The sequence below is a fragment of the Saccostrea echinata genome, unplaced genomic scaffold (genome assembly GCF_033153115.1).
Source record: "Saccostrea echinata isolate AGI-Se365-2 ecotype Australia unplaced genomic scaffold, CSIRO_AGI_Sech_v1 ptg000054l, whole genome shotgun sequence".
Classification (NCBI taxonomy): Eukaryota; Metazoa; Mollusca; class Bivalvia; order Ostreida; family Ostreidae; genus Saccostrea; species Saccostrea echinata.
In genome coordinates this window covers 33,720,751-33,745,884 of record NW_026889803.1, presented here as the reverse complement: position 1 = coordinate 33,745,884, position 25,134 = coordinate 33,720,751, and the positions used below count along the sequence as shown (strand labels likewise).

The window sequence follows — 25,134 nt, the reverse complement described above, 5'->3', positions numbered from 1 at the left end:
CGTAACTCCTCCCGTACCACTCAATAATTTATGATGCTTTCACAGAATCTTTGTTACATATTGCCATTATGCACCTCATATTTTACTTTCTGATTGGACATATATTTGTGGTTTCCAATAGCAAAACAGAGACACTGCCATTCTTTCTATAATATATAATATTGAGGGGTACTTATCTCTTATCCGCAACTTCTCTTTTAATACGAATGAAATTTAATGATACTTTCACAGAATCTTTGTAACGTAAAGCCATTGTGCACCTATTTCACGTTTTTAATCGCACACATATTTAAGGTTTCCAAGAGCAAAAAATGGACTTTGCCATTTTAAACATATGGGAGGCAGGGACTATCATTTTGTGAGCTCAGTGTTCATAGTACCTCTAGTTTACTACATTTTAAATAGTTTACTACATTGTAAATAAATGTTTTGTCTTTTGTTGATTCATACACAAATATTTACATGTAAGGGATGTCTTCACATTTCATCTTTTCTGGTTCAGTGGTCCTAGATAAGATTATTTTAAATGACTCTAACAAATTCTCACTTTAAAAATATCTTCCCTTAAAAGGGCATGGCTCTTCATTTGAAGAAATTTTAATTCCCTTCATACAAATGGAGTCTTTATAACTCCATTTAAACAAAAAAGAATTCTGAAAAAAAAATCACCATGTTCTGTAAATGACATTTTCAGTTAAAAATAAGTTTTGTTCTTAATTAAGGAAAAAATGGACTTAAGTTATTACCTGATCAAGGATAAAATTTAAAATTAATGAATACACAAAAAGTAAGTATGGTTTTCAGCTGTCAATTATTTAGAGAAATAAAATAAACATTTTTATTAAAGAAACGGCAAACAATCTGTTTTAGCAAATCTGGTTCACAGAGAATGATACCAAGCTAGAGATTTCGAAAGAGATGTACAGTCAATTCTCTGGAGAAAGCTTCTGGTAGAGTTATCCTTCTTGGCATCTTGTTTCAGTAAATAAGTAACAGCCAACCAAACAACTGAATCCTTTATCATCTCCAGTGGTGGAAATTCATTATGGTTCAGCCAATCTGGGAATAAAATACACATCTGTACAATATCTGCAGCCACTTTAGGTGTTGGTCTAAGATTAGGATCCCTCTTCAGCAACTGCTTTGTCAATTTCGCTATTGGTTTTGGTACTGCCATTGGAAGGGGTGGTAAGCTTTTTTCTTCATATGAACTACTATTAAAAGGGCCTTTGTAAAAAGGATTTTCCTCTCCAAATATCTCATATACTAAAGTTCCAGCAGTCCAAATATCTGACTTTCTGTAGTCAAGCCAAGCATTTCGTCCAGGTTCCATTACTGCAATCTCGGGAGACATTAATGCAGCATTCCCTCCTTTGTCGGTGTCACTGGTGTTGTATGGAATCATTAGTCCATAATCTGGTTCAGCTAAACAACAACCAAAGTCACTAATCACCAACTGTGGATGGCCACTGGAGACATCTACCAAAATATTATCACTTTTCAAGTCTCTATGTGCTATGCCATTTTCTGTCATGTGAGCAATTCCTTCCAACAACTGGGCTAGCAAAGAGCATCTAGTATTCAAGTTGACATCATTTTCTGAAAGAAAGCTCTTCAAAGTCATGTCATATTTCTTCATCACCAAAAAAAGAGTTTTGTTTCTACCAAGACCACTGTCTGGGTTAAGCCTGGTTGGAAGGGCAGCAGGGTACCTAAGATCATCACTCTTAATCTTTGGAACGTCGTCAATGAAGATGCCTTGCATTTCCACAATATTTGGGTGAGGAGGAAGACTTTTAAGTTTCACTTGATTTCTGGTCAGCCAAATAGATTCTTCCTCCAGTTGTGGAGTAAACCTTGCAGGGGTTATTTCCTTCATCATGCCCCTAAATATTACATCAGCATTGGATTCAAAATCATAATTGAACATCATTTTGATAGCCAGATCATATTTTAACTCTTTTGGAAGTGGTGTCTCATAGGATTCTTCAATAGTAGTAGTAGTAGAAATATCTGGATTGTTTCCCTCCGAACAAAAATCAGGACTTCCAGGTATAATTTCAATGTCATCATCAGACTCATCTATGACTTCAAAACTTGATTCTGAATCTGTTAACTCATCTGTTGAAAAGGACGACTCTTCATTTGGTACGTAGCTTCTTATCTGTTCATTGAAATCATTCTGAAATCTTGCTTCATACACGGCAGAATTGCAGCCTTGCCCAATCAACTGTCCTATTTGGAAATCTTTGAATGCTGCAGTAGAAAAATTATTCTCTTCTTGGGAAGGTGGATTTATTTTCATGGAGATTATGTTTCTAATAGAGTTTGTTACTTCGTCATCTTCTTGGGCAGCAGCAGTTGACAGCATAGCAGCCACAAAGGAAAAGATGGGTCGGCGATTCCTTGAAAAGTCTATTGCTGTATAATTGAGAGAAAAAAAGATCATTAAGTCCAACATCTAGTACAAGAAAATTTTAATTGGTGTATATTTATTATACCTAGGTACTAAGTAGATAACACAGCGGTAAAGGTTCAAATGTAAAACATGTCTATGGTGATTACTACATGTACTAATAAAGTTGAACATCAAATAGCAAAAGGTTTTTTTTTTTATTGGTTAATATATTTTCATGTTAAATACTGAAATCTGATTGCACTATTTTACTATTAGAGTAAAACAAAAGAAAAGTTAAAATGTAAAGCACCTGCACGATTTCGGAGTTCACGTGCGACAGTTGCAACAGCATACCGACTCGCAAATCTTCTGATCGCCGATGGTTGTTTTGCTACAGGTACGAAGGCATTTTTGTTGATTTCGATGGATTTTTGCAAGATCTTTCCCCCGTGTTCGAACCCTTTGACTTTCCGCTTCAAAATATTTTCCAAGAAGAGTCTTCCTTTGATTAACCATTTTTTCACTAAAAAGTTATTGTTTAATAAACCACTTCCAGGGTCTGCGAGGGTTTGGACCAGAGGTCCAAACCCTCCTTTCGCAAACATCGTAGTTACCTTTCGATCAACACAGCCTCACCGAGGCTCACGCAATACTTGTGTTTATTTTGGGAAATACCGCGGTGCATTGTGGTCCTCTTAAAACGGTGTGTTAGATTTCAACGTATGGGAAACATTTCTCAGTGTGTCACTTTATTTTTTTCTATAATAAAAATACCCCAACGTATTTTTTTTCTCCCTCAAAATGCTGCGAAAACTTCCAACATTCGAGAACCATGGCGTCCTTGCTTATGTTGGTATAAGAAAATAACTCAGTTTAGTGAGGTAATACATTTTATTTTCTAGCATAATGTATTTTTTAAAATAACTCTCTCGGGTACTTTAATGCATATTATATTATTCACCCTTTTAATAAAATGTAAAAAGAAAATTAAACATTTTTCAAAAGAACTTACGACTCAGACCATAGTTCTGCTCATAACAAAATCGTTAATTTTGCAAAGTTTTACAATAAACTGACGATTTAAATTTTGTTCTTAGTCGTAAGTTCTTTTGTAAAACAGGCCCCATTTAGGCTCGTTAGGCAGTGGCGTAGCTACCATGTGTGCTTGAGCCTGCATATCATTTTGAAACAAAATAATAATGAAAAATAATTCATAAAAAAATTTTAAATTATGAAAATAATCAACTTGTAAGTATTGTATAAAGTCATAGACATATAAGAGAGGTCTCTTATATGTCTATGATAAAGTTAAATATGTTACATTTAATCTAGAACTGTTTGTGTCCATACTTGAATAGAATAGTTTCTCATATTATATTTAGAAATGAAAAATTGGCAGAACACAATATTATCTTCTGCCTAGTCATGTACAATTTTTTTTTTTTCAAATAGGTAGTTTATGTGCAATATATACTAATAATGTCCAATATTGTTCTGATTATTGCAAATTATTGCTTTTTTTTTTTTTTTTTTAAATAACACCCATTTTCAAATCCGCAAATGTACGATTCGGTTATTAAGCTATCTTGTTAATTTTTTTGGAAAAATATTCTAAAACGAGTGCGAAAATTGTTAATGCAACTATCCTCAAAAAGTTAAATGATTTTTTAGCATTATTTTCCCCCCAAATCAATTAAAATTTTGGGTTGAATTAACAAAGATAAAAAATAATAATAGCCCCCTTCCAAATTTAAAAAAGAAACCGTACTGAACAGTTGGTGCCCGGTCTAGTTGACTTTTTTAAAAAGTCACACTGAGTTCAAACTACATGTAAAATAATAAAATATTTTATATAAGTAGAAACGGAATTTCCTAATTCTTGTCCTCAAAAAATTATTTTGAAAAAAAAAATGTAAAAAAAAAAATCTACATGACGCAGAAAAGATAAATGTAATGCTCTCTAAAATTGCCGTGATTGACCTCGACCTCGATCGTATCAATTAATATCATTATTGTTATTATATTGTTTATTATCCTTCATATGCTGTTCATTGAAAAGAAAATCATTAATGTAATAACATCATTTTTTTAAGTTGTCTTTAAGTATTGTCTAATTTCCCTATAAAATCTCCTTTTGAATTCGGGAAAAAACTGCTACAGAGGAAGTATAAAATGTCGTGTAAATCAAACGTACCTAAAATTCGTTCCGCTTCAGTTCATAAATCCCGCCCATTATGGCTGTTCTATTCGAAGACTTATTTTTTAAAAAATAAAAAAATTAGCAATTTTTTATACAGAAATTAAGCACACTAATCATTTAAAACGTATCAAGTATTTAAAAGATCGATGTATTAAAAATTCAGTTTTAAGCGTAATGTTTTTATTGTATGCCAAAGAGTTTTCCGTCTTGAAATTAATACGAGGGAGTAAATTGTAATTGCAGTAATGTTTTGACACCTGAGCATGGTTTAAAAGGGGCATTAGGATACGAAGCCAATGGATTAATATAAGTGTGAATTTGAGATTAAAGGTTAGTATTAAGTTGTGGAAATATTTGAATAATCAAATGGCTTAAACGTATCTTGTCTTTTGCTTGAAAATAACTTTCACTCTCGCGGCGGCATATTTTGATGTCGTTTGGGCCAGTGGCATTGATGTTTGCACGAGTTGTGGAAGGCCTCAACATGCTCAAGGAAAACAGTGATTACACGTTAGGCCTAATTAATAATTTGATTTTGGAAGTTTATTAAATTATTTTGTTAAGAAGATGTTGAGCTAGTGCTGGATGAAATTAAAGCAGATTCTAAGTAATAGAGGTAAAATGCAATGTCGACATTCTCGCTTTGGATTCCAGTTTATCGATCAGTGTACTTTCTCAGTTTATGAAATAACATGTGTTGGCCTATGTAAACGCATGGAAAATTAATCTGTATTTTTTTTTTTAATTACAGATGGAAAAAAAACGGTGAAAGAGGAATAATGGCTTTCATAGGATGGCAGGGCACAGGTGTATGTGTGATTTTTCATATGATGATAATACATTATAGGCCTAGTGTATGTGGGGATACAAGTTCCATAGTTATTCCCTTTACAGTCCCTGTGAATACATTCATAACGAAGCTTTCCACTAGCCATGCTGAATTCAACACCGATGAAAAGCTAGCCAAATCACTCTTCCATATCTCTGAGGATGGAAAATTAACAACGAAAAAGGAATTGTTTCCACATGTCGGAAGATCATTTTCACTCATTCTGTCAAATGATTTCCATGAGTACCCATTCATTGACATTTTATATTTAAACATTGGCCCCTCATGGGAACTAAAAGCATTTTCCAGTCAGACTTTTTATGGCATGATTCAAGAAAATCTGCCACCTGATTCAGAAGTGAAATGGAAGGAAAATATTCATCTAAATTTTAATGCAGTTAAATACATATTAGAACCTTCAAATGAAAAATTTATAGTGAACATTACAACTGATTCCACAGCTATCTCTCAAGTGAAAATTGTGACTACAAGTGAATTAGATCGTGAAAGTGCGAGTGAACACATTTACATTTTGAAAGCTTGGCTAAATGATACTGTATACACATCTACCATTTTAAAAATCAAAGTTCTTGATATCAATGACTGCATTCCAAAATTTTCTCAGAAAATTTATAAAAGTACAATTTTTGATGATAGTATATATGCACCTAGTACTAATGTATTGAAAGTTTCTGCATTTGACCAAGATGTAGAAGATCAAATAATTTACAGTCTAAGTGGTACAACAGCCTTCGCCATTCATCCAAATTCAGGTTATTTGACGGCAAAAGCAGTACGTCCAGGAAACTATAACTTCAAAGTCTATGCAACAGATACCAGTGGAAAACAATCAAATGCATTAGTATCTATTCGCATCCTCCCAAGTACTTTAAAGTTTAGACCATTCCATCAAATTTCCAAACGACAAGCAAAATTCATGACTGTGGAAAAAACTTATGTTGTTCTAGAAAATCAAACAGCTGGAACTGTTGTCTTCAGTGTTGCCTCCAAACCAGCAGCGCCACCAGGAACTGAGTTTTATTCCATTCTTTATGACTCAATTCAGGCTTTTCAGGTGGACACCAGGGGGAATGTCTACCTGAAGAGTGGGCACATCCTGGATTATGAAAATCCCCAACACAGAAATGTGACAGTTCGCTTCAACATCACCTCTTCTCTCTCCCAAGGTTTGTATCTTTACCTGAGAATGTTGTAAGTAGATATAAAAGCAGCTGAAACTCTAATTTATATCCTCATCACACAGCTCAGCTTGGAAAAAGTGAATGTTGCCGGGTACTTGTCCAATGGACAAATGTTTTTTCTGTTTTAAAGTTGAAAATCAAAAATTTAAAACTTGTTGTCAGTTGTTTATCGCAGGTTAATACATTTGCCTAAATACTGTAAAAGCAGAAATATTTGTTGGGGATTAAATTTCATTTATTTCATTGTTAAATCCCAAATGAAATTTTAATATGGATATTGAAAATTATGTTTTCTTTTTTATCAGAAACAATGAAATTAAATCCCCATAAAAGCATTTTTGATCACAAATCCATGAAATTTTATCCCAACGAAAAATTTGTGATTCTACAGTACTGTAATTAACTTCAATCCCCAATGGTAATAATGAATTTAGATCCCTGTCGTCAAACTCAATCGAGACTGAAGTTGACCATGGGAGCAATTACTTTCCATTTTGAACTTTGATAAGTTGCATGGATCTGACAAGTTTGCAATTTCAGTTAGGGTAGGAAAAGCTTTAATAAAGGAAGACAATGGTGATAAAAAGAGGAGAAAAAGACAAATTAATGTTCGATTTTGATTTTTTAACCTATTTCTCTTTGTCATTTTTCTATGATCTTGATTTAGCATTAATTGACCTGTTGACAGGATGATATTATAACTAGTAAGTTTCATAATTTGCTATGTTTTAAAATTATCATAAAGTAGACTCAGGGAATTTAATATGGACTCTATACCATTTCAATATATAATTTTTCAAGTTGTCAAGTAATTCTTGATTGAAGAAAATTTGGCAAGTAAAAGTTATGTCTGGACCAGTAAATTTCTTAGTCACTTATCCGAATGGACAAGCAAGAGAAACATTAATCTAGAGCCCTGCATCATGATCCAGTTTTTAAATGTGTACACCAAGTACACCTGTAAATTTTTATGCACCTTTTCTTAATGATTTAAAATTGTTATTGGTAGGAAAGTGGGTATATTACAAATGTTTAAGTATGGTTTCATCTATGGAGGAGTTGATTTATTGTTCTACCTTCCAAGGAACAGATGTTGAATGTTTCTCTATGGCCACTGGGGTATCTGTTGTTTGAAGCTGACCTAAAAATGTCATCTTGCAGTCTTTATAGTCTTTACTCAAAAAGATTGTTTCAATTGTTTAAAGGCCTATTTACACGGTCTGACTTGTAAGATGTGATTTCAGATGTGATTTCACATCTGACTCCAGTGTTTCATTTACATTGTATGATTTGTCAGATATGTAGTTCATTAATATTTCCCTCCAAATTTCTTATTGTTTACAATTTAAGAATGGAAAACGGCAATTACATACTACCTTTCCATTTCCTAATGATAGCAGCTATTTGCCAATTGAACACAGAAGAACATGGGCAAGACCTTGGTTAGGACATGGTGCATATTATGCAATAAGTAAAGAATTGGCCACGGAAAACCCAAATGGTTTCATTTTTTCAGACAAATTTACTTCTGAGTATGATTTTTTAATCAATCTGTTTGTTCAGTTTCACTTTCCTGCCATTATCAATTCGAGTACATGGAATGAAAAATTCCCCCAAGATTTGGCCATGTAAGATATCACATTAATCTTAAAATTAATCTGGAGCAAAAGTTCGGGAAAAATCCACGTTAATAGTACCTAATTTAGATCAACCTTTATGACCTTTCTTATGATTGGTTGAAACCATCTGACTTGCCAGACAGAATAGAACATGTCTCTATTCCATCTGACTCCATCTGACTTCATATCTGGCTTATGATTTCCCTATTTACTCGGTATGATTTGTAAGATGTGGCGAGTCACATCTTACAAATCATACCGTGTAAATAGGCCTTAACATAGTTTCACTTTTGAAGCACAGTTAAATGCTTGGTCAAGGATTTAATATTTAAGCACAATTTTTAAACATTCTCATTTTTTTTTTAAAAATTTGAACAAAATTTAAGATTTTTAAAAAATTAAACTATGATTTTAGAAGAACTTTATAAGACTCTATTAAACTAAGTCTCATTTTCTGTTTTGTTTGAACTAATGCTGCATTACTGTGCTTTATCTCTGATGTCCAGTATCAATTACATGGATGAGAGGTCTATATCATGCTTAATATGCTGAACAAATTTTAATGAGGATAATCAACCTATCACCATTCCATACTAATTGATACTTGTATGTAAAGTGGCAGCTGCTTAACTATGTAGCAGATATGGTGTGGCTATGAAACTGATAACCTTTGGTTTTCAGTTAAATAGATAGATATATTAAAAATATATATATAAAAATATTTATTTGATAAAAATACATGTTTATATATATGAGAATTTACTATGAAGAATTTCTCCCTAGATTTTCACTAATATAATCTTCGTTGGTAATTTTTAAACATGTCAAATGTATGGGTAGAGCTCTAGAGGGAGAGGGAGAGAGAGAGAATTTTTGAATAAAAGACACAAAGTCTAATTGTGTGTATTTGTCTGACATTTCCAATCACTCTCTATACTCAGAAATCCCCCCAATCTGTCTTTGAAATCCCTAGTCTTGATTGGAGTTGATCCTAATAATTGGATTATCCAGGCCCCCAACAAAGCCAGATAAAAGCTAGTAAAAGTAGCACAGTGCCTAAGGGGTGGGCATAGACCCATAATTAGTATCACCCAGTCTTTGCTGGTTTGTCAGAGATTGACACTCTTTGTAATTTTCAGTATAACTTGTCCCAAAGAGGGGTCTTTAAAGTTGGTGTTAACAGTAGGTTTTACAAATGCTTGCTAAGGCCACTAGTTTGGAACATTTTATACTATACTGAACAATAAAAACTATACAAAATTGATGCATTAAGCAAAGATCTGATGATGTTATAGCAACTGCAATAGTAGGATTATTAGTTTCATATAAATATGCTTCTTGTGCAGGATGTAAATAGTTTTGTTAAACTTAGATCATGCACACCCCTTTCTGATCATCAGAACTTTATTGGGGTTTTATCTGTAAATCAGACATGTGGCATGCTAATTTTTACATTGCATAACATTGAGCTGAGTCATATTCTCTTGTAGTATCTCTTGTTGAGGGTATTGCAATTCACCCCATTGCAATGGTGCAAGGATGAATACTGCAGGATGAAAAGATTGCATGTCTGGACAATCAGTCATTCATCATGTTCAATTCCCATTATATTTGCAAATGAATTAAAAAATTCCGTCAATGAGAGAAAAACAAAATGCATTCAGTTAACTGTATTGGGAATCCAAATGAAACCATGGAGAACCTAAAAGCAATTGATGAAATTAAAATATGGAATGGTTCCAGAATTTTGGAACTTTGGAAATGAAAAAGCACATCATTGAAGAGTTTTGAAAACTTAAGAGTCAATGGACACAGATTATAGAAATGATTTCAAGGGGTGACACTTTGTGAAAAATGCAGTATAAATTAACCCCAATAAAGATTGAAAGTGTTTATGGTTGGAGCCAGTCTAGACTAAGCAGAGAAACTAAAGAGCAGTTCCAGGTCACCCAGGGTCATAGAGAGCAATTACAGCTGTTAGATAGGGACCATAATTGTCAGGGGTGCTAGTGCCATGTGCCATAAACACTGCAGTGATTTATGAGCCATGAAATTCACCCTCTTTACAAAACTGTTGATGGAAATGAGCATTTTCTGTTCATTTGTTTGGAAAATGTAAAAGTTCTATACATGTCATAGAAATTTAGGAAGAATGGTTTATTTTGTTTGCATGCACCTCTCAGACATTTATGACTTCTTTAATTATTAGGTAGAGAGCTTTCTGTTGTTAGTGTTCCATGCACATGTCAACTTGACCAAGTCCAGGTGTAAAAGTCTTTCACCTGATTTCTTTCTATATATGTAATGGTCACTCTGCAGACTTTATTTACTTTGCTGATCTAAGTTTGTTTTTACTTGCCAGATACCTTGTTATTCTGATCTTTCACTTGCTGCACATGAACAAAATGTACCTGCTTCAGCCCTTTTACATGCTGTGCTAATGTTATACTATTGTTTGTGTAATAGTCTTTTTCTTGTATCTCCTTGTGACTGTCCTGTTATACTTTACTCAGTCTATTGTGTGTTAAAACAAACATATTACTGCATTTTTGTAACAAACCTAGAATAATATTGATGGATTATAGATGAGATAATAAAAATCGTGAGGTAAAGCATGTGTCCATTTAATTATACATCAAATGCCAAAAGGTACCTTGATTTTGCATTTCAGTGACTTTTTAAATCAAAGTTTCTTGGAAGTTCAAACAATCGATCATGTTTTTGTGTAATAAAAAGTTATGAATCATTAGCATCAGATTACAGAAAATTAGTTGGAAATTCAAAATATTGCTGTAGTTGTTAATCTTGCTATTAGAGACAAGAAGCACCACCTAAATGTAATGAGAAGAGGATGAATCACGGATCAAAGGAGTAGTATTTATAAGGAGCCTTGTGTTTATTAGATCTAGTCTCTGTTTCATCCGTGCAGTCTCAGAGAGAGAAAGAGGGAGATTTTCCCCTGACATGCTTTGATAATTGATTTGATGTATTGTAATGGGCACCCTTATGATGAAGTTCTAATTATTCTGGTAATTAGATTTTGAGGTCTGCATTTTGCACAAGAGACTTTGACTGGAACAGGTCTTTGGTGATCAATCACTTCCCCCAATGTCATTCCCATTGCATTCTGTAACACTTATTGGGGAATAAATAAAATCTGTGTGAGATTTTCTTGATGGTGTATGAGCTTGGGCATCAAGGCAGTTTGTGTGGTAATGAGTTAGTTATACCCTCAAGGAATAAATGCATTAGCAATAGACTCACATATATGATAAAATCAATAGATTTTAGAAGCATGAAATCAAAATTTACTGGTAGGCTTTCAAAACTGATCGAACTAAAATTGGACTCTTGTTGTGGTTCAGGCTAAATGTATATAATTATATATGGACCATGGATATTGGCCTGCATGGGTAGCTCAGTGGTTAAAGTACCTTACTAGTTACTAGTGATCCAGGGGTCCTGGGTCTGATTCCTGGTCCAGTCATAAATGTTCTCCTTTCCTAGCTTTTATGTTTGTAAAGGGTAATTAAAGCAATTCCCTGTTTTGAAGGCACATACAATCTAATAGACATTTAGACTTTGTTCTAATAATCATGATAATTGTTGAATTCTAAAGAAAGATGAACAGAAAAGATAATTAAATGTCAGTTAGTATGAGTATCTACTGGTATATTTATATCATGTATATAAATTATTGATATATTTTAATTTTTACAGTTTAACAACCTACTCTCTTTCAGTAATCTCTACAGTTTATAAATTCAAGCATTAAATTATATAAGATTAAGATGATCAGTGCACACTCTTTAATTAAGGAAAACTAAATAATGCATATGAAAGCAAGATTGGTTCTTTCCAACTCATTAACTTCATATAATTCCAAGAGAAGAAACTGGTCTAGAGATGAAAGAACACGAAATGTATTGAATTGAGACAAAAGAACATGTTTCCCAGTTGTAGAGCATCTTGATCGATTGTGTCTGAGTCAAAAAAAGAGTTACCTTAATTGATCTGGAAATGACAAGATTATAAACTTGGTGGTCATGAAGGCGAAGATGTGGAATTCTTCTAAAGGGTCACCCAATCAATACTGACATGCACACATCTTGGGGGATTGAGGAGCAAACAAACAAATAAAAAAATAGGGGATGTGTGTGAGACAAATTCTTGGTTGGCATTGAGAAAAAAATTTCCTTGGCCTTTTTCATTGTCTTTGGAAAATATCAACATCTATCCCAGCCTTTAGTTATACTGTTAATGGATTGTAAATGATGTGAAGTTTCTGAAATTTGATCATAATATTTATTTAGAACTGCATGAATATTTTTAAGCTTTTCTTTATACATTTGAATAACATTAAATGTTAAGACAAAAATTAATACTTAGTATCATGGTAAATCTGACAAGAAATTTTGGAACATAACATTGTTTATGCTTAGTGAAAATTGAATGTTTTGAACAATCAGTGTGCTGAAAATACAATATATTGCTGAGGATTGCATTTAATTCAAATGGAAGGTTGTCTAATTTGGAATGTTTAGAGTATTTTGTCGATTTCCAAATGTATTGATAATCAGAAAGAAATGTGTGAATTTTATGAGAAGAGTCGACTTAGACAAAAAGTATCAACAAAAATATAAGACAAGTGGACTAGTTCATCTCCTTAGTTTTATAAACATGGTTTATTTTAAAATGTTCAGCAAGATATTTCACCTTGACTTTTTTTTTATACTGGTATGTCCTTAAAAATTCTATATCGACCAGATCTCGTGGTGTGCATTCTACAGCACATTATCCCCAGCAAACGGACATTTCCTTCTTCCACCATGAAAGAGTTCTGTTAACTAAAATAATCTTGGTATCAAGTTAAGTCTTTCTAACTTTCTCAATATGATCAGATCTAATTTTTACTTTTAGAATCTTTGGGTACATGTTTTATTCAGTGTTCTGACAAGTCTAATGAAGGATAACAACTTCTGCTATCTTTGTATTCATTTTCTGACCAATTCCATTTACACTGATCTTAGTTTTTGTGTAGCAAAGAAAAAATGCAATTGAGAAGAATAGCATAATTGCTTCACATATTAGATATGATTTTAAAGTATATTGTATTAAATTTGTATGCTATATATGTATGTTTACTTATTTGATGATTCAAGAAGAGAGAAATCTTAATTTCAAAGACCTCTCTATAAATATAAGTACACTGTAGGAGGAAAGCTACTTGAAATGATGAGCTTTTAGATAATGGAGAAACAGCATCAAGTGCCATTTTTTCATGATCTTGCACACACAAAAAATTTGCTCACAACTTGTGTGCTGCTCTGTATTGATCAGGAAGACTCACAAAGATTGATGGTCCAGAACTACTACTATCAGCCCTTGATGTATTGATCTGAAACAAAGAGCTCTGCTGCAGCCAGACACATTTTGATGCACCCAAATAATGATAGCAATTATATCACAGACATCAATAATACAGTGATATTTTGCCTGTGATGTAATGTTAAATATGATAGTGTCGGATGTCTTTGAAGATGTAATGGCATGAAATAATTGAAATCCCTGTCTGAGAGATGCTGTTGTATTGATTGGTGAATACATTTTCTTCTATGAAGATTAAACCTTGACAGAGAGGGTGTTATACATATATGTGTGTATAATTATTTGGTCATGTAAGGGGTTAAATCGAAAGAATGATGTCTGATAGAAATCCAAATTAAAATGATTAGTGGGAGGGGGTAAAGAGCCCCAAAAGTTTTTGTTGTAACTTGCCCCTAATGAAAAAGGAAATTTTACATAGGTATTGTAATTGTTTTCATTAGATGTGGATTAATTGTGTTTTTTAGTGTTGGTAAAGACAATGGCATAGTATTTTAAGATTTTTCAGAAACATTTAAAAAATATTGTTGGGTGTAAATTGGGTATTCTTCATTTTCTAAAGAACAAGGTTCACTTTAAGGGCCTTTTTAGGCCCTGTGAATTTCTGAAAAAGTGAAACTGCTTTGTTTTAGTTGACAGTGCTTTACATATCATTTAGACTCTTGATGATTGCGAATCTATCAAAAATGACGTAATTTTCTAGCTAGTAAATGCATTATGACGTCATGAATTGCGTCATTTTCCTCATATCCTGAAAAATTCAATGAAACAGCCAATTTTTAAAGCAATTTTTCAATATTTCATATAGAGTGCAACCTCTGATCTAAAATATTTAATTATCAAATGATAAACCTTTTTCTGAGGATTACAAAACATGTTTTATTTTTTGGATCAAGAAGTACGCTCATATTATTTTTCTTCTCTGAAAGCACTCAAATATACCCGTTTTCTTCAAAACTCAAGAACTGTACATTGCAATTTCATAAAGCCTGTTTTCCTATACCTGAACTTTCAGAAGAAAATTTTTAATAGGAAATGTAAGCACTAAGTCTCTACTATATCTTGATGTTTGAAATGGAACATAGAGTGTTATTTTATAAGTATTAAAAGTAAGTAAATAATTTATTACAGTGACATTTGTATATATATACAATAATTTTACATTCATTAAACAACTAAACATGTATGAACAACACCCGGCCCATCAGACCTATAAGTCACTTTAAGAAATATAAATATACATTACATGCATGAAATTTTTTGTTGTCTCATACCATAAATGTTATATATGAAATTCGCAGTTTGACATGGGAAGTGAGTTAATAGATATTTAAAGAGAACATTTAAATCATTATTATGTAAATTTGAGGTTCCAGTATTTCTTAGAAAGTCTTGTCTACAGTTTTTATAGAGATTACATTTTAATAGAAAATGAAGTTCATCCTCTACTTTGTTAAGATCACAGAGATTACATATTCTGTCTTGAATATTGGTTCTCTACGATAGCAGTCAGTCTCGATACGCAGTGGGAGCACCCAACACCGGAATGTCACCATTGTAGACCTTACTGGTTTCGGCAAGTCCATCTCAATGTAATGTTCAAGGCCGTATTCTTCCTTAAGAATGCAGTACATCCGTAATTTTGCAGATTTTTTAATATCAGATTGCCATTTGGATTGTTGATTTAAAAGTTGTCTCTGAATAAAAATTTGAATATCGCAAAACTGCATGTTATGGAAAATGTGGTTTAAATCTGGGTTTTTCAAAGAGAATTTTATAAATTGGTATACCTACAGGGCCATTTTATGCATAAAGTGAGCCTAGCTCTTTTACCAACAATTTTCCTTAGATCAGTGATATAAAGTCATTTGAGAATTTTATTTGGAAATTGGCATTTCAATTCTTTTTTTCTTTCTTTTTTTTTTTTTTATCTATATGCATGTCATGCCCTGCTATTAAGTGGCTGTTCATTTGACATTTAGAGTATCTTTCCTTTTCTTTAGAATACCAGATATGGACTGTACATTTGAATGTGACAGATGTAAATGACGAAAAGCCGAGATTTGTAAACCAGCCTCACCCGTTCTTAGCCACTGTACCTGTCAATCCCAGAATTGGAGAACTTGTATATGAACTCCTAGCAACAGATCCTGACACAAACTCTGATATACAGTATAATCTTGTGTCTGGTAAAAACATATGATTATTTATGAATTTAATGAAAATTTATTTTTGAAAATATGACATTTTTGGGCAGAAATATGCAAAACATAAGGTTTGCATTTGAATGCTTTTTAATTTGACGTAATTGAAAATGTAGCATACCTGTATATGACTGATAGAATGACATCATTTGTTGTTCAGGACTTCGTAAATATACCTCACTTTTAGAAGAATGCAGAACATAGATCATAAATCCTTTGTAACTTTTTTTGTTATTTATAGTTAATATATGATTATGATCATTTTATAAAATTTAATATATTTAGGGGGAGAAGGGAAATTCACAATAGAGCACATAGACAGGGGCATTGGTCGACTTGGTCGTATTGTAACAACAGTTAATGGAAATGGACAGTTCATACCAGGTCAGGAGTATGAACTTGTGGTCTCGGCTCAGGACCTGGGGTCTCCCATCATACAGAAGTCTAACTTTGAAGTTGTCCGCGTCTTGGTGGGGTCCAGACCCCCTCAGTTTTACAGCTTTTACAAACCTTATGTGGCTTTCATCACAGAAAACAACCAACCAGGATACAAGTAAGTTAGAAGGTTGAAGATATTTAGATGTACACACAATAAAATAATTTTCATTATTAAGTGTGAACAAAATGACATTTTAGATTGTTCTTTATGTGGTATGAACTTGCGTGCCTCACACAATTTTGTTCTTGTAATTAGATTGTGTTGTGCTGCATCCCAATTGGCTCTCTGAAGTTTTCTTTATAGCCTAATCTTGATAGTGTTTGAATCTGCAAACTCTATTTATTATCTTTTTTAGCATTTTTATGTGTCTCCTGTGATTACAAAAAGTCAGTTCTAGAGAAGTTGCTCAATTAAAAAAAGGAGAGAGGGAAATGCCATTTCAACAGTGCTAATGCAACTTGTTTTATAGGGTAACAGTCATACCCTTTATCAGCATGGGTTAGGTCAGACTGGTGCTATTCTTAATGGTATAGACACTAGAATGAGATTCTGTGACCGAATACTTTAGATAATGACTGATCTTTTTCCTCCATGTGGTTAGTCTCACAAGGACAAGTCTGTTTTATCTTTCTGATAAGAAATTGTTAGTTTTCCTTTTTGTTGACTTTTGTATCTGAGACATGCAGGCCACAAAATACATGTAGAGATAACTGATAATAGATGGTATGCAATTTATAATCGCGAATTTTTATACAAAGCACAATACTTAATCTATATACAATTTATGAATTGAATGATAACTCTATATATTATCACTTCTTGGAAATTGTCATGGAAATGATCAGTTGAATTCTCTACATGAACATTGCCTCTACTGCATGAAAACAAAAATGTTTTTGCATACCAGTTTTAAAGCTTTTGATTTATAATCAATATGTTGACAAAAACAGGTTGGCAAAATGAAAGAGCTTTGCAATGAATACAAAAAAATTTTTGGATAATGCATCTTTTGAAATGAGGTATAATTTTTTTGCTAGAAAAATGTCCAGTTTGCATGTTGAACTTTCTAAAGGATGCACCCCCCCCCCCCCCCCCCCCCCGATAACGCTAGAGTGATTTGATGGTTTCAGAGATCCTATGTTATTGTCTTGTTTCTGAAAGATACAAAACATAATAAAAGATACAATTTTGACAAGTTCAATATCTAAACCACTTCTCTTAGGAAGAACTGAGGCTGATTTGTTAGAGGCAGCAATTAAGCTGACTCACTAGTTTTGAATTGTGATTTACAAAGTCAGGGAAAGACCCTAAATTTGGGGAGTTATCAGGAGGGTCTGACATTTCTGTCATTTGAAGATTGCTTGAGATCATTCAGGAGAGTGGATTTAATTTCCAGTGAAAGAGTAATTTGACAACTGCCTTAAAAACTGAAAATCCACAGAAACATCCCAGTGGGGTTATGTGGGTGGTATATTTTTCCAATAATCATTTTTGTGCCAATATGTTCTATGTAACATTTGTCCTTCATTCCCCGTTTTAATCAGTTTTGGTCTATCTCAATGGATCTTTAGGCTATACTGATAAACATCAAATCTATTTTTTTTTAAATTAATCTCTACATGCAACAATTTCGATCAATTTGGAACTATGTTTTAAAATTAGTTTTAGATTGAAAGAAAATTGGATTGCCCAGTAGTTTGTTTTATTGTGAACATTTGAAATAGATCCAAACCAAGACCCTGAAAAGTGCTAAGCATTTGTGTATGTATTCATGTTTTTGTATAGCATGGCGAGAAAAAGTGTGATCTAGATATTTCAACATTTCAACAGTTCCAGAGCAGATGATGGTATCATGGTAAATACAGCTGCACACTGTGTAAATTGGGCTGGGAAAAACTCATTGTTCTATAAATATAAACTCTCCCCATGTATGATGCAGAAACTTGCCAAAATAACAGCAAGTGAAGCAGATTTAATATAGCTCTGATTGAAAATGTTATGTAACACCTATACAGTGTCATTTTATAGCATTAAATAAACAATATAAGTCACAACGTGAAAACTTGATCTTTTCTGCAGGAGATGCATTTGATATGTATAAGCACTTATCTTTTGGGTGTGAGTGTGATTCAGGCACATCTATCTCTATATCACTTGTCTTTAGCTCCCTTGGTGTAATTATAATGCTGAGCTGTCTTACAAAAGGTTAACACATTATGATTAAAGAATATTTGGAGTGCTGTTGCTGCTATTTTTGATAAAACTATCAGACATTAAATTCATTGGCAACCTGTATATCTGAATTTGTCTGAAACAATCAGATAAGGAAAACAAATTTTATAAAAAGGAAAATAAAATGGCAGAGGATTTTTACTTGATTTCTTGTCATAATCTTTTTGAAGTAAAAAAAAAATAACATTTGATAAAGTTGTGTGATTTTAATAGTGCAGAATAAAGAAATAAGTCTATTTCAACCTTCCAAGTAATATCAACTTTCACTATAATTTGTAGGTTGCAGTCAGAGGGAACAACTCTTATTGTCCAAGCCAAGGCTTTCCAGTCCAAGTCTGACAAGGGAGCTGTGGAGTACCAGCTTACAGACAACTATGGCTACATTAGCTCTGTATTCTCTATCAACTCTGAAGGAGAGATTGAGGCCTTACAGAGTCTGGACTATGAGACTTCACCTCACACTTATACCCTCAAACTTATAGGTACAGAAAAGTCCACAGGGCTCAGTAATGCCACCCAGGTAAGATTTCAGTAGTTATTGTTTACTTTAAATGAACACAGATATGGCTGTATATTTTAGTAATTTAACAGTTATACCAGAAGTAGCATAAATCAGAGATTTTTTATGAATTTGTTGGATGAGGTTTATTATGATTTGAAGTGACAATGCAATTCTTTTGATACTCGCAGTTTTTTTCCTACACTACAAATTTTTTTTTCATAAAATGAGTGCAAGAGACATTTTAGTGACAGAATGTATTTAGTACAGAAGTACTTAATGCTACTGTGGAAGTACAAGTTCAATACATATATTACAAGTACATGTACCAGTTCTTTTGCATCTCTGAAAACTTACAATAAGTAAGAGCTGTTATCTTTGCAGCTGATTGTTCACCTTGAGGATGACAATGATAATGCTCCAGTGTTTGAATTATCTACCTATACCAATGTCACAAGTGAGGGCACACCAGTTAACTCAGTCCTGTTTTCAGGTAATGTTCTGGACAAAAATGATCATAAACTTGTAGTTTGCTACATGTATTTGTAAACTCTAGAGAAAGATTCTCTGTGTAAGCCTGTCTTATGAAGGTAATCATTTTTATTTCTTGGAAAGATATTAATTTCAAATATATAGTCTAAGGTTGATAAGTATTTAACACTTATACAGTGGAATCAGAGAAAGTTGATTTAAATAATAAAATGCTTTCTTTGTTTCTTAATGCAGGAATTAACAGTTGCAACTATTGCAGAAAAAAAGATTCTGCGGTGGACAGTTGCAACTGTTAATCCTGCATTGACATAGAAAGACATTTATTGCTTATATTTATGTCTGTATAAATAAGCCCTATAAATTAGGTTTAAGTATGTAAAAAATGTTTCATTGATCTGTACATCAAGGTATGTTTTTAAGAAATCTTTCATACAGGTAGCCTTGAAAGGGGGTTCTAATGGATTGATAAAGGGAAGTGGTTTTCATATAAAGGAGAAAATATTCTGTAGATGTAAATATAATGTGATTTACAGTGATTGTCACATTTTTTTTAATAATTGGGGTGCTTGTACATGTAAATTTCTGGTCTCTTAGAGTTTAAAAATTTTACTTTTAATGCAAATTAATGAAAGATAAAATCTTCATGTGTATAATTTGGTGGAGAATTGCTAATTTTGAAGAGAAAAAAAAGCAACAGTAAATTAGTGGTTGTGAAGAACATTAATTGATGAATTCATGAAAATTCTGTTAGTGACAGCAACAGACAAAGACTCCGGATCTAATGCTGAGCTGACATACACAGTCAGTGATGATAGTTTTGTCATAGAAACCAGAAATGTCAATGGAAAATACATCGGAGATATAAAAGTGGCAAAGTAAGTTATTTTTAGTTGCCCATTTAAAAGAATGAGCATTTTATAACAGGAACCTTGCGTAAAAAGTGTTTAAAAAACAAAAAAGATCAAGAAAAGATATTTAAAGCAAATTTAAATGCATGTTTTTGTTGTGGAGTGTAACTGTTATATTGTAAATTTATATTGTAGGAGATTAGATTATGACAGTCGAGCTGATCGCCAGTACAAGTTTGATGTCAGGGCCACAGACCATGGTAACAAGTCCTTCTCTGGACTAGCCAGTGTTGTATTGTATGTGACCAATATTAATGATGAGGCTCCTGTTTTCAGTGAGGAGAAGGACAACATTGTGGCTAAGATTAGGGAGGATCAGAAGGCGGGGAGTTACGTCACAACTGTACAAGCAGTGGACCCAGATGGGGACAACATTGAATACTACTTTTCTCGTGAGTGGGTTTAAATGAGGGATTGAGATTTACTTCTTCTCTTTGCTTAATTACCTGTCTTACTAATTTTTGTAAACATTCTAATTTTGTAATTCTTTCAAGATGAAAAAAAATTGATCCTCAAGAGAAATGATGTTTATTTATAAATTTGTTATCTGATCATTTTCTTTTTGTAGCAAAGCATCAAATATCAAAAAACTCCTTGTTCCGAATTGAGCCACACTCTGGAATAATCACCCTGACCAATACTATTCCTCCTAGCATTCCAAGCTACATCTTGAATGTGACAGCGTATGATGATGGAAGTTGTTGTGGGGGCTATCCTCGTCTTAGTAGTAGTTCCTTTGTCATCATTAAGATTATGGACATTAACAACAATAATCCCACATTTCCCAGCTGTAATTATGCACCATCAGTGTTGGAAAATCAGCCACCAGGAACTAGAGTTGTTGATGTTAGTATGTCTCTGATTATCACCATTGAAGTTCAAGAAAATGTCAATTAACCAATATCCTGTCAAATTCAAGCAAGGTGTTAGGGTCAAATTTGAAGTTTTACAGCTATATAGCTAATTATACATGTATGTATCTTGATAAAAAAAGTTAGTGTTTCTTGTACTCACTGAGTTATCATTCAAATATTCTAAAATTATCTTAGCATAGGGGAGTACAAAAAAGCTTGTTGATGCTCTTTCTTCTAAATATTCAGAATAATGTTTCATATTTCAGGTCTTGGCAACAGACCCTGACAGAGGAGATAACGGTAAAATTACTTACTCTGTTGTAACTCCAAACAACCAAGAAAAAAACTTTGAGGTCAACTCAGAAAATGGCACTGTGGTTACCAAACGCATGTTTGACCGTGAAAGTGAAGCTGGTGTCCGTGGTTACTCGGTCACTATCAAAGCAGAGGATCATGGGGAATCTCAGCAGCTTAACACGCTTTGTACTTTCTGGGTGAGAATTCTGGATATTAATGACAACCCTCCAATGTTTGATACAGAGTCTTACATGCAGATTGTGGTCAGGAGTACCAGTGTCAACAAGAGAATCATGGGAGTTTTGGCTGTGGACAAAGACAAAGAAGTGAATGCAGAAGTGCAATACTCTCTAGTGGATAACCCTGGGGACTATTTCAGGGTGGACACTGATACTGGGGGACTTTATCTGCAGAAACCCCTAACATCTGTTCCAGTGAGTATTATAATTGAAAAGTTAATTGTTTGTTGATTGGAGAAAATATCAATGATGAGGTACATTTTGCTTTGATTTTAATGCTGGCAATTCAGAATTGACTTATTCAGACAGATTTTGGCATTGAATATCTATATAAATGATTTGAATGATTTGTGATGCAATATATTAGTGAGAGGGACACGAAAGTAGCTCGGATGTTGTCAATGTATGTTTCAATTATGTTAAAAAAAATCCTGTAACTTTTATATTTTCAGCTTTACCAAGAAAAAATCATTCTGAGAATAATGGCCAAGGATAAGGGAATCCCCCCTCTATCATCCAATGCTACCATAACTATAACCTTGACAACAGGAAACCAGAACCCTCCTACTTGGAACGACAACTATGAGGGTCAGACATACACAGTGAATGAAACCTCGCAAATTGGTTTTCCGATAGCCACATTCAGTGCCACCTCCCATGTGGATCCCCCACTGGATGGAGTTAGTTTTGCTTTAGTTGATTCCAATGGGAACTCTCAGCAGACAGTGGAAAACTTCCGTGTAGATTCCCAAGACAAGACAATGAAGCTGAAGGTGGCTAATCCACTTGATGTCAGTGTGAAGAGTCTGTATACTCTTAGACTGAGAGTGACAGTAAGTGTTTTGAAAATCATGGGAAGTTCTTGTTTGAAATTTTGCATCTCATTATGTCACTTGTACTTACGGAAGGAATTTAAGAGACAAGTTGTGTTTGTGTGGTACACATAACAATAAGATAATGCAGTTTTGTGCAGAGATTGTTTGTAAAGTATTCCTTGTAAATGCTGTTGTGTAATCTGTCTTTTGTAAAAGTCTGCAAGGTGTAGTGTTTTTATTTATGGAACTTAAGGAGCTGAGTGGTCAACAAATTACCCAACAGATCCACCTAAAATATGAAATATGATTTTTCTAGCCATTAACTATTATTTAGGAAAGGAAAAAAAACCCCCACATGTTCAAGCTATAATACTAAATCAATTTCCTATAATTTATATAAAACTCTTCTTTTCCAGGAGGTTTAAAAAGTCTAAAAATTGCCATGACCAACAAGCCCTCTTTATATAATATGATTCATTTCTAGTAGAACAGTCTTATAAAAACTTTGGAAATAAAAGAATTTTCAAGATTATTTTACATTCTTGAAAAATAATCAGAATACATTTAATTCACTTTATTGAAACAATTTGTAGAACCAAGGACTTACACCTCTGTCTGATGAGATAAGGATCACTGTGAAGGTCCTAGACATGAACAACAAACAGCCACAGTTTGAAGGATTGGACCCCACCCTGAGTAATTCCTACAGAGGCAGTGTTCCAGAAAATGAGGAACCAGGGCAGTCTGTCATCACAGTCAAAGCTGTTGATCCTGATCTCCAGGCACCAAATAATGTGGTAAGGAACTGTGTTGGAATGATGTTCAAAAGGGGGAGGGGATGGGAAAATATAAAAATATTTTTTGTTGAAATTTTCTTATTTTATGTTCTGTAAAAGAATTTTTTTTTGTTGAACTTTGGCATAAGTAAAGTTTTTTTCACTTAATGATGATGTATTATTTATTAATTTTAATTATTTTTATTTTTGAATTTCCCTGCCATTCCTTAAATCATTTTTCAAAGATAAAAGTAATTTTGTAAGCAAAATATTTCTTGTAAATCAAGCAAAAATGCATTTTTCAAATGAAACTGCAAATGATTTTTTTTATACCATTCTGTTCCCAGGTGAGCTACAGTCTAGTGCCTGATAGATATGATGCCTTCAAGAAATTCCAGATAGACCCCCTTAGTGGTTTAATCTCCACAAACTACACCTTTGATAGAGAAACCATGAAAGTGTATTATATTACTGTAATGGCACAAGATGGAAGGGCCTCAGACATTCCTTATCATGAGCCCAGAGGGACACCTAACTCTGGTATGTTACTGAGCTGTCAATTTTTCTTATCATTTCATATTCTGATGATGACTGTCATTGGTCAAAAGTGGTCAACAAAATAAATTTACTTGCACATTCTCAAAATGTGTAGGTGATCTGTTTATGTCTTAAAGTTTATAATATACATGTATATTTATGTTGCATAATTATGTATGTAATATTTCATCTCAGAACTTAAAAACAAATGATTAGGATATGCTATGACTTGAGGTCAGATGTCATCTGTTGTATCCTGTGTTTCCTTTCAGCCACTACACAAGTGATGGTGACAATTGCTGATAAGAATGACAACACCCCTTACTTTGAGAAGTTGTTATATGAGAAGGACGTCCATGAACAGCCTGCAGATAGCAGTAAATCTATCCTGACAGTCAGGGCAATGGACATTGATGATGGTCAGTTGGAAAATGAGTGGAGGCTGATATGATTTTAGCATAGTTAAAGAGAATAAGTAATTTGTGGTTCAGTATCGACCATCCTAGTCTGGATTTGGTTGTTATTAAAATGGAATATACATGTATCTAGTATGTATACATTCACCTGATGTGATGAAAAAATGTACCAGTATTTATGAATTAAATCTGCCATGTGAGAGAGATTGTGTTTTACATAAAGATTTTGTTTTTCAGCTGACACCCTCACCTACACAATAACAAGTGGAAACACAGGCAATGTCTTTGGCATCAAGTCCAAGACGGGGGATATCTATGTTGCCAAAGATTTAGATTTTGAAACTCCACCAAATGTAAGTTGTGAAAGGTTTTAAACAGTAAATTTATCAGTTTGTGTATGAAAGCTGCAGTAGCTTTAACTAAACTATATCATTTTACAGCTGTACAAGCTGAATGTCACTGTCAGTGATGGCTACCATAGCAACTACACAGAAGTAAAGGTCAGGGTGAAAGACATCAATGACAATGCACCAGAATTTTCTCAGTCTGAGTATATTGTCACCAGTGTAGTGGAGGAACAGCAACCACCTACTGAGGGATTATTTCTTATAAAGGTAATAGGACACAAAGGCAATAGTCCCTGTAGAGGATAGAGTGTAGATTTCAGGCCTAGTGTCTGAAGAACTGGGATATTATTAGGGGTGAAATGATACGCCTCATTCACGATACGATATGTATCGTATAATTTTGTCTCGGTACGCTTATTATCGATACAATACGTTTTGATAGCAGG

The 25,134-nt window shown here is 33.4% G+C and overlaps 2 protein-coding genes across 2 annotated transcripts in view; one reads left to right on the top strand and one right to left on the bottom strand.

Moving 5' to 3' along the window:
• Positions 1–824: 824 nt before the first annotated feature.
• Positions 825–3,038, bottom strand: LOC133172532 (serine/threonine-protein kinase Pink1, mitochondrial-like). Its single transcript, XM_061307440.1, has 2 exons — positions 2,709–3,038; positions 825–2,421 (listed from the first exon to the last, which is right to left on the bottom strand). The coding sequence occupies exons 1-2, from the start codon at positions 3,001–3,003 to the stop codon at positions 881–883; spliced, it is 1,836 nt and encodes a 611-aa protein (XP_061163424.1). The 5' UTR covers positions 3,004–3,038; the 3' UTR covers positions 825–880.
• Positions 3,039–5,359: 2,321 nt separating this feature from the next.
• Positions 5,360–25,134, top strand: part of LOC133171770 (neural-cadherin-like) — a 34,420-nt gene continuing 14,645 nt past the window's right edge. Inside the window, exons 1-15 of the mRNA XM_061306569.1 lie at positions 5,360–6,614; positions 15,637–15,822; positions 16,123–16,390; positions 18,788–19,028; positions 19,392–19,500; positions 20,251–20,374; positions 20,543–20,799; positions 20,976–21,253; positions 21,528–21,992; positions 22,250–22,630; positions 23,206–23,409; positions 23,736–23,928; positions 24,198–24,344; positions 24,579–24,694; positions 24,782–24,955. Of these exons, the coding sequence (XP_061162553.1) occupies positions 5,378–6,614; positions 15,637–15,822; positions 16,123–16,390; positions 18,788–19,028; positions 19,392–19,500; positions 20,251–20,374; positions 20,543–20,799; positions 20,976–21,253; positions 21,528–21,992; positions 22,250–22,630; positions 23,206–23,409; positions 23,736–23,928; positions 24,198–24,344; positions 24,579–24,694; positions 24,782–24,955 (4,380 nt within the window). The 5' untranslated portion in view covers positions 5,360–5,377. The remainder of the gene's footprint in view (positions 6,615–15,636; positions 15,823–16,122; positions 16,391–18,787; positions 19,029–19,391; positions 19,501–20,250; positions 20,375–20,542; positions 20,800–20,975; positions 21,254–21,527; positions 21,993–22,249; positions 22,631–23,205; positions 23,410–23,735; positions 23,929–24,197; positions 24,345–24,578; positions 24,695–24,781; positions 24,956–25,134) is intronic.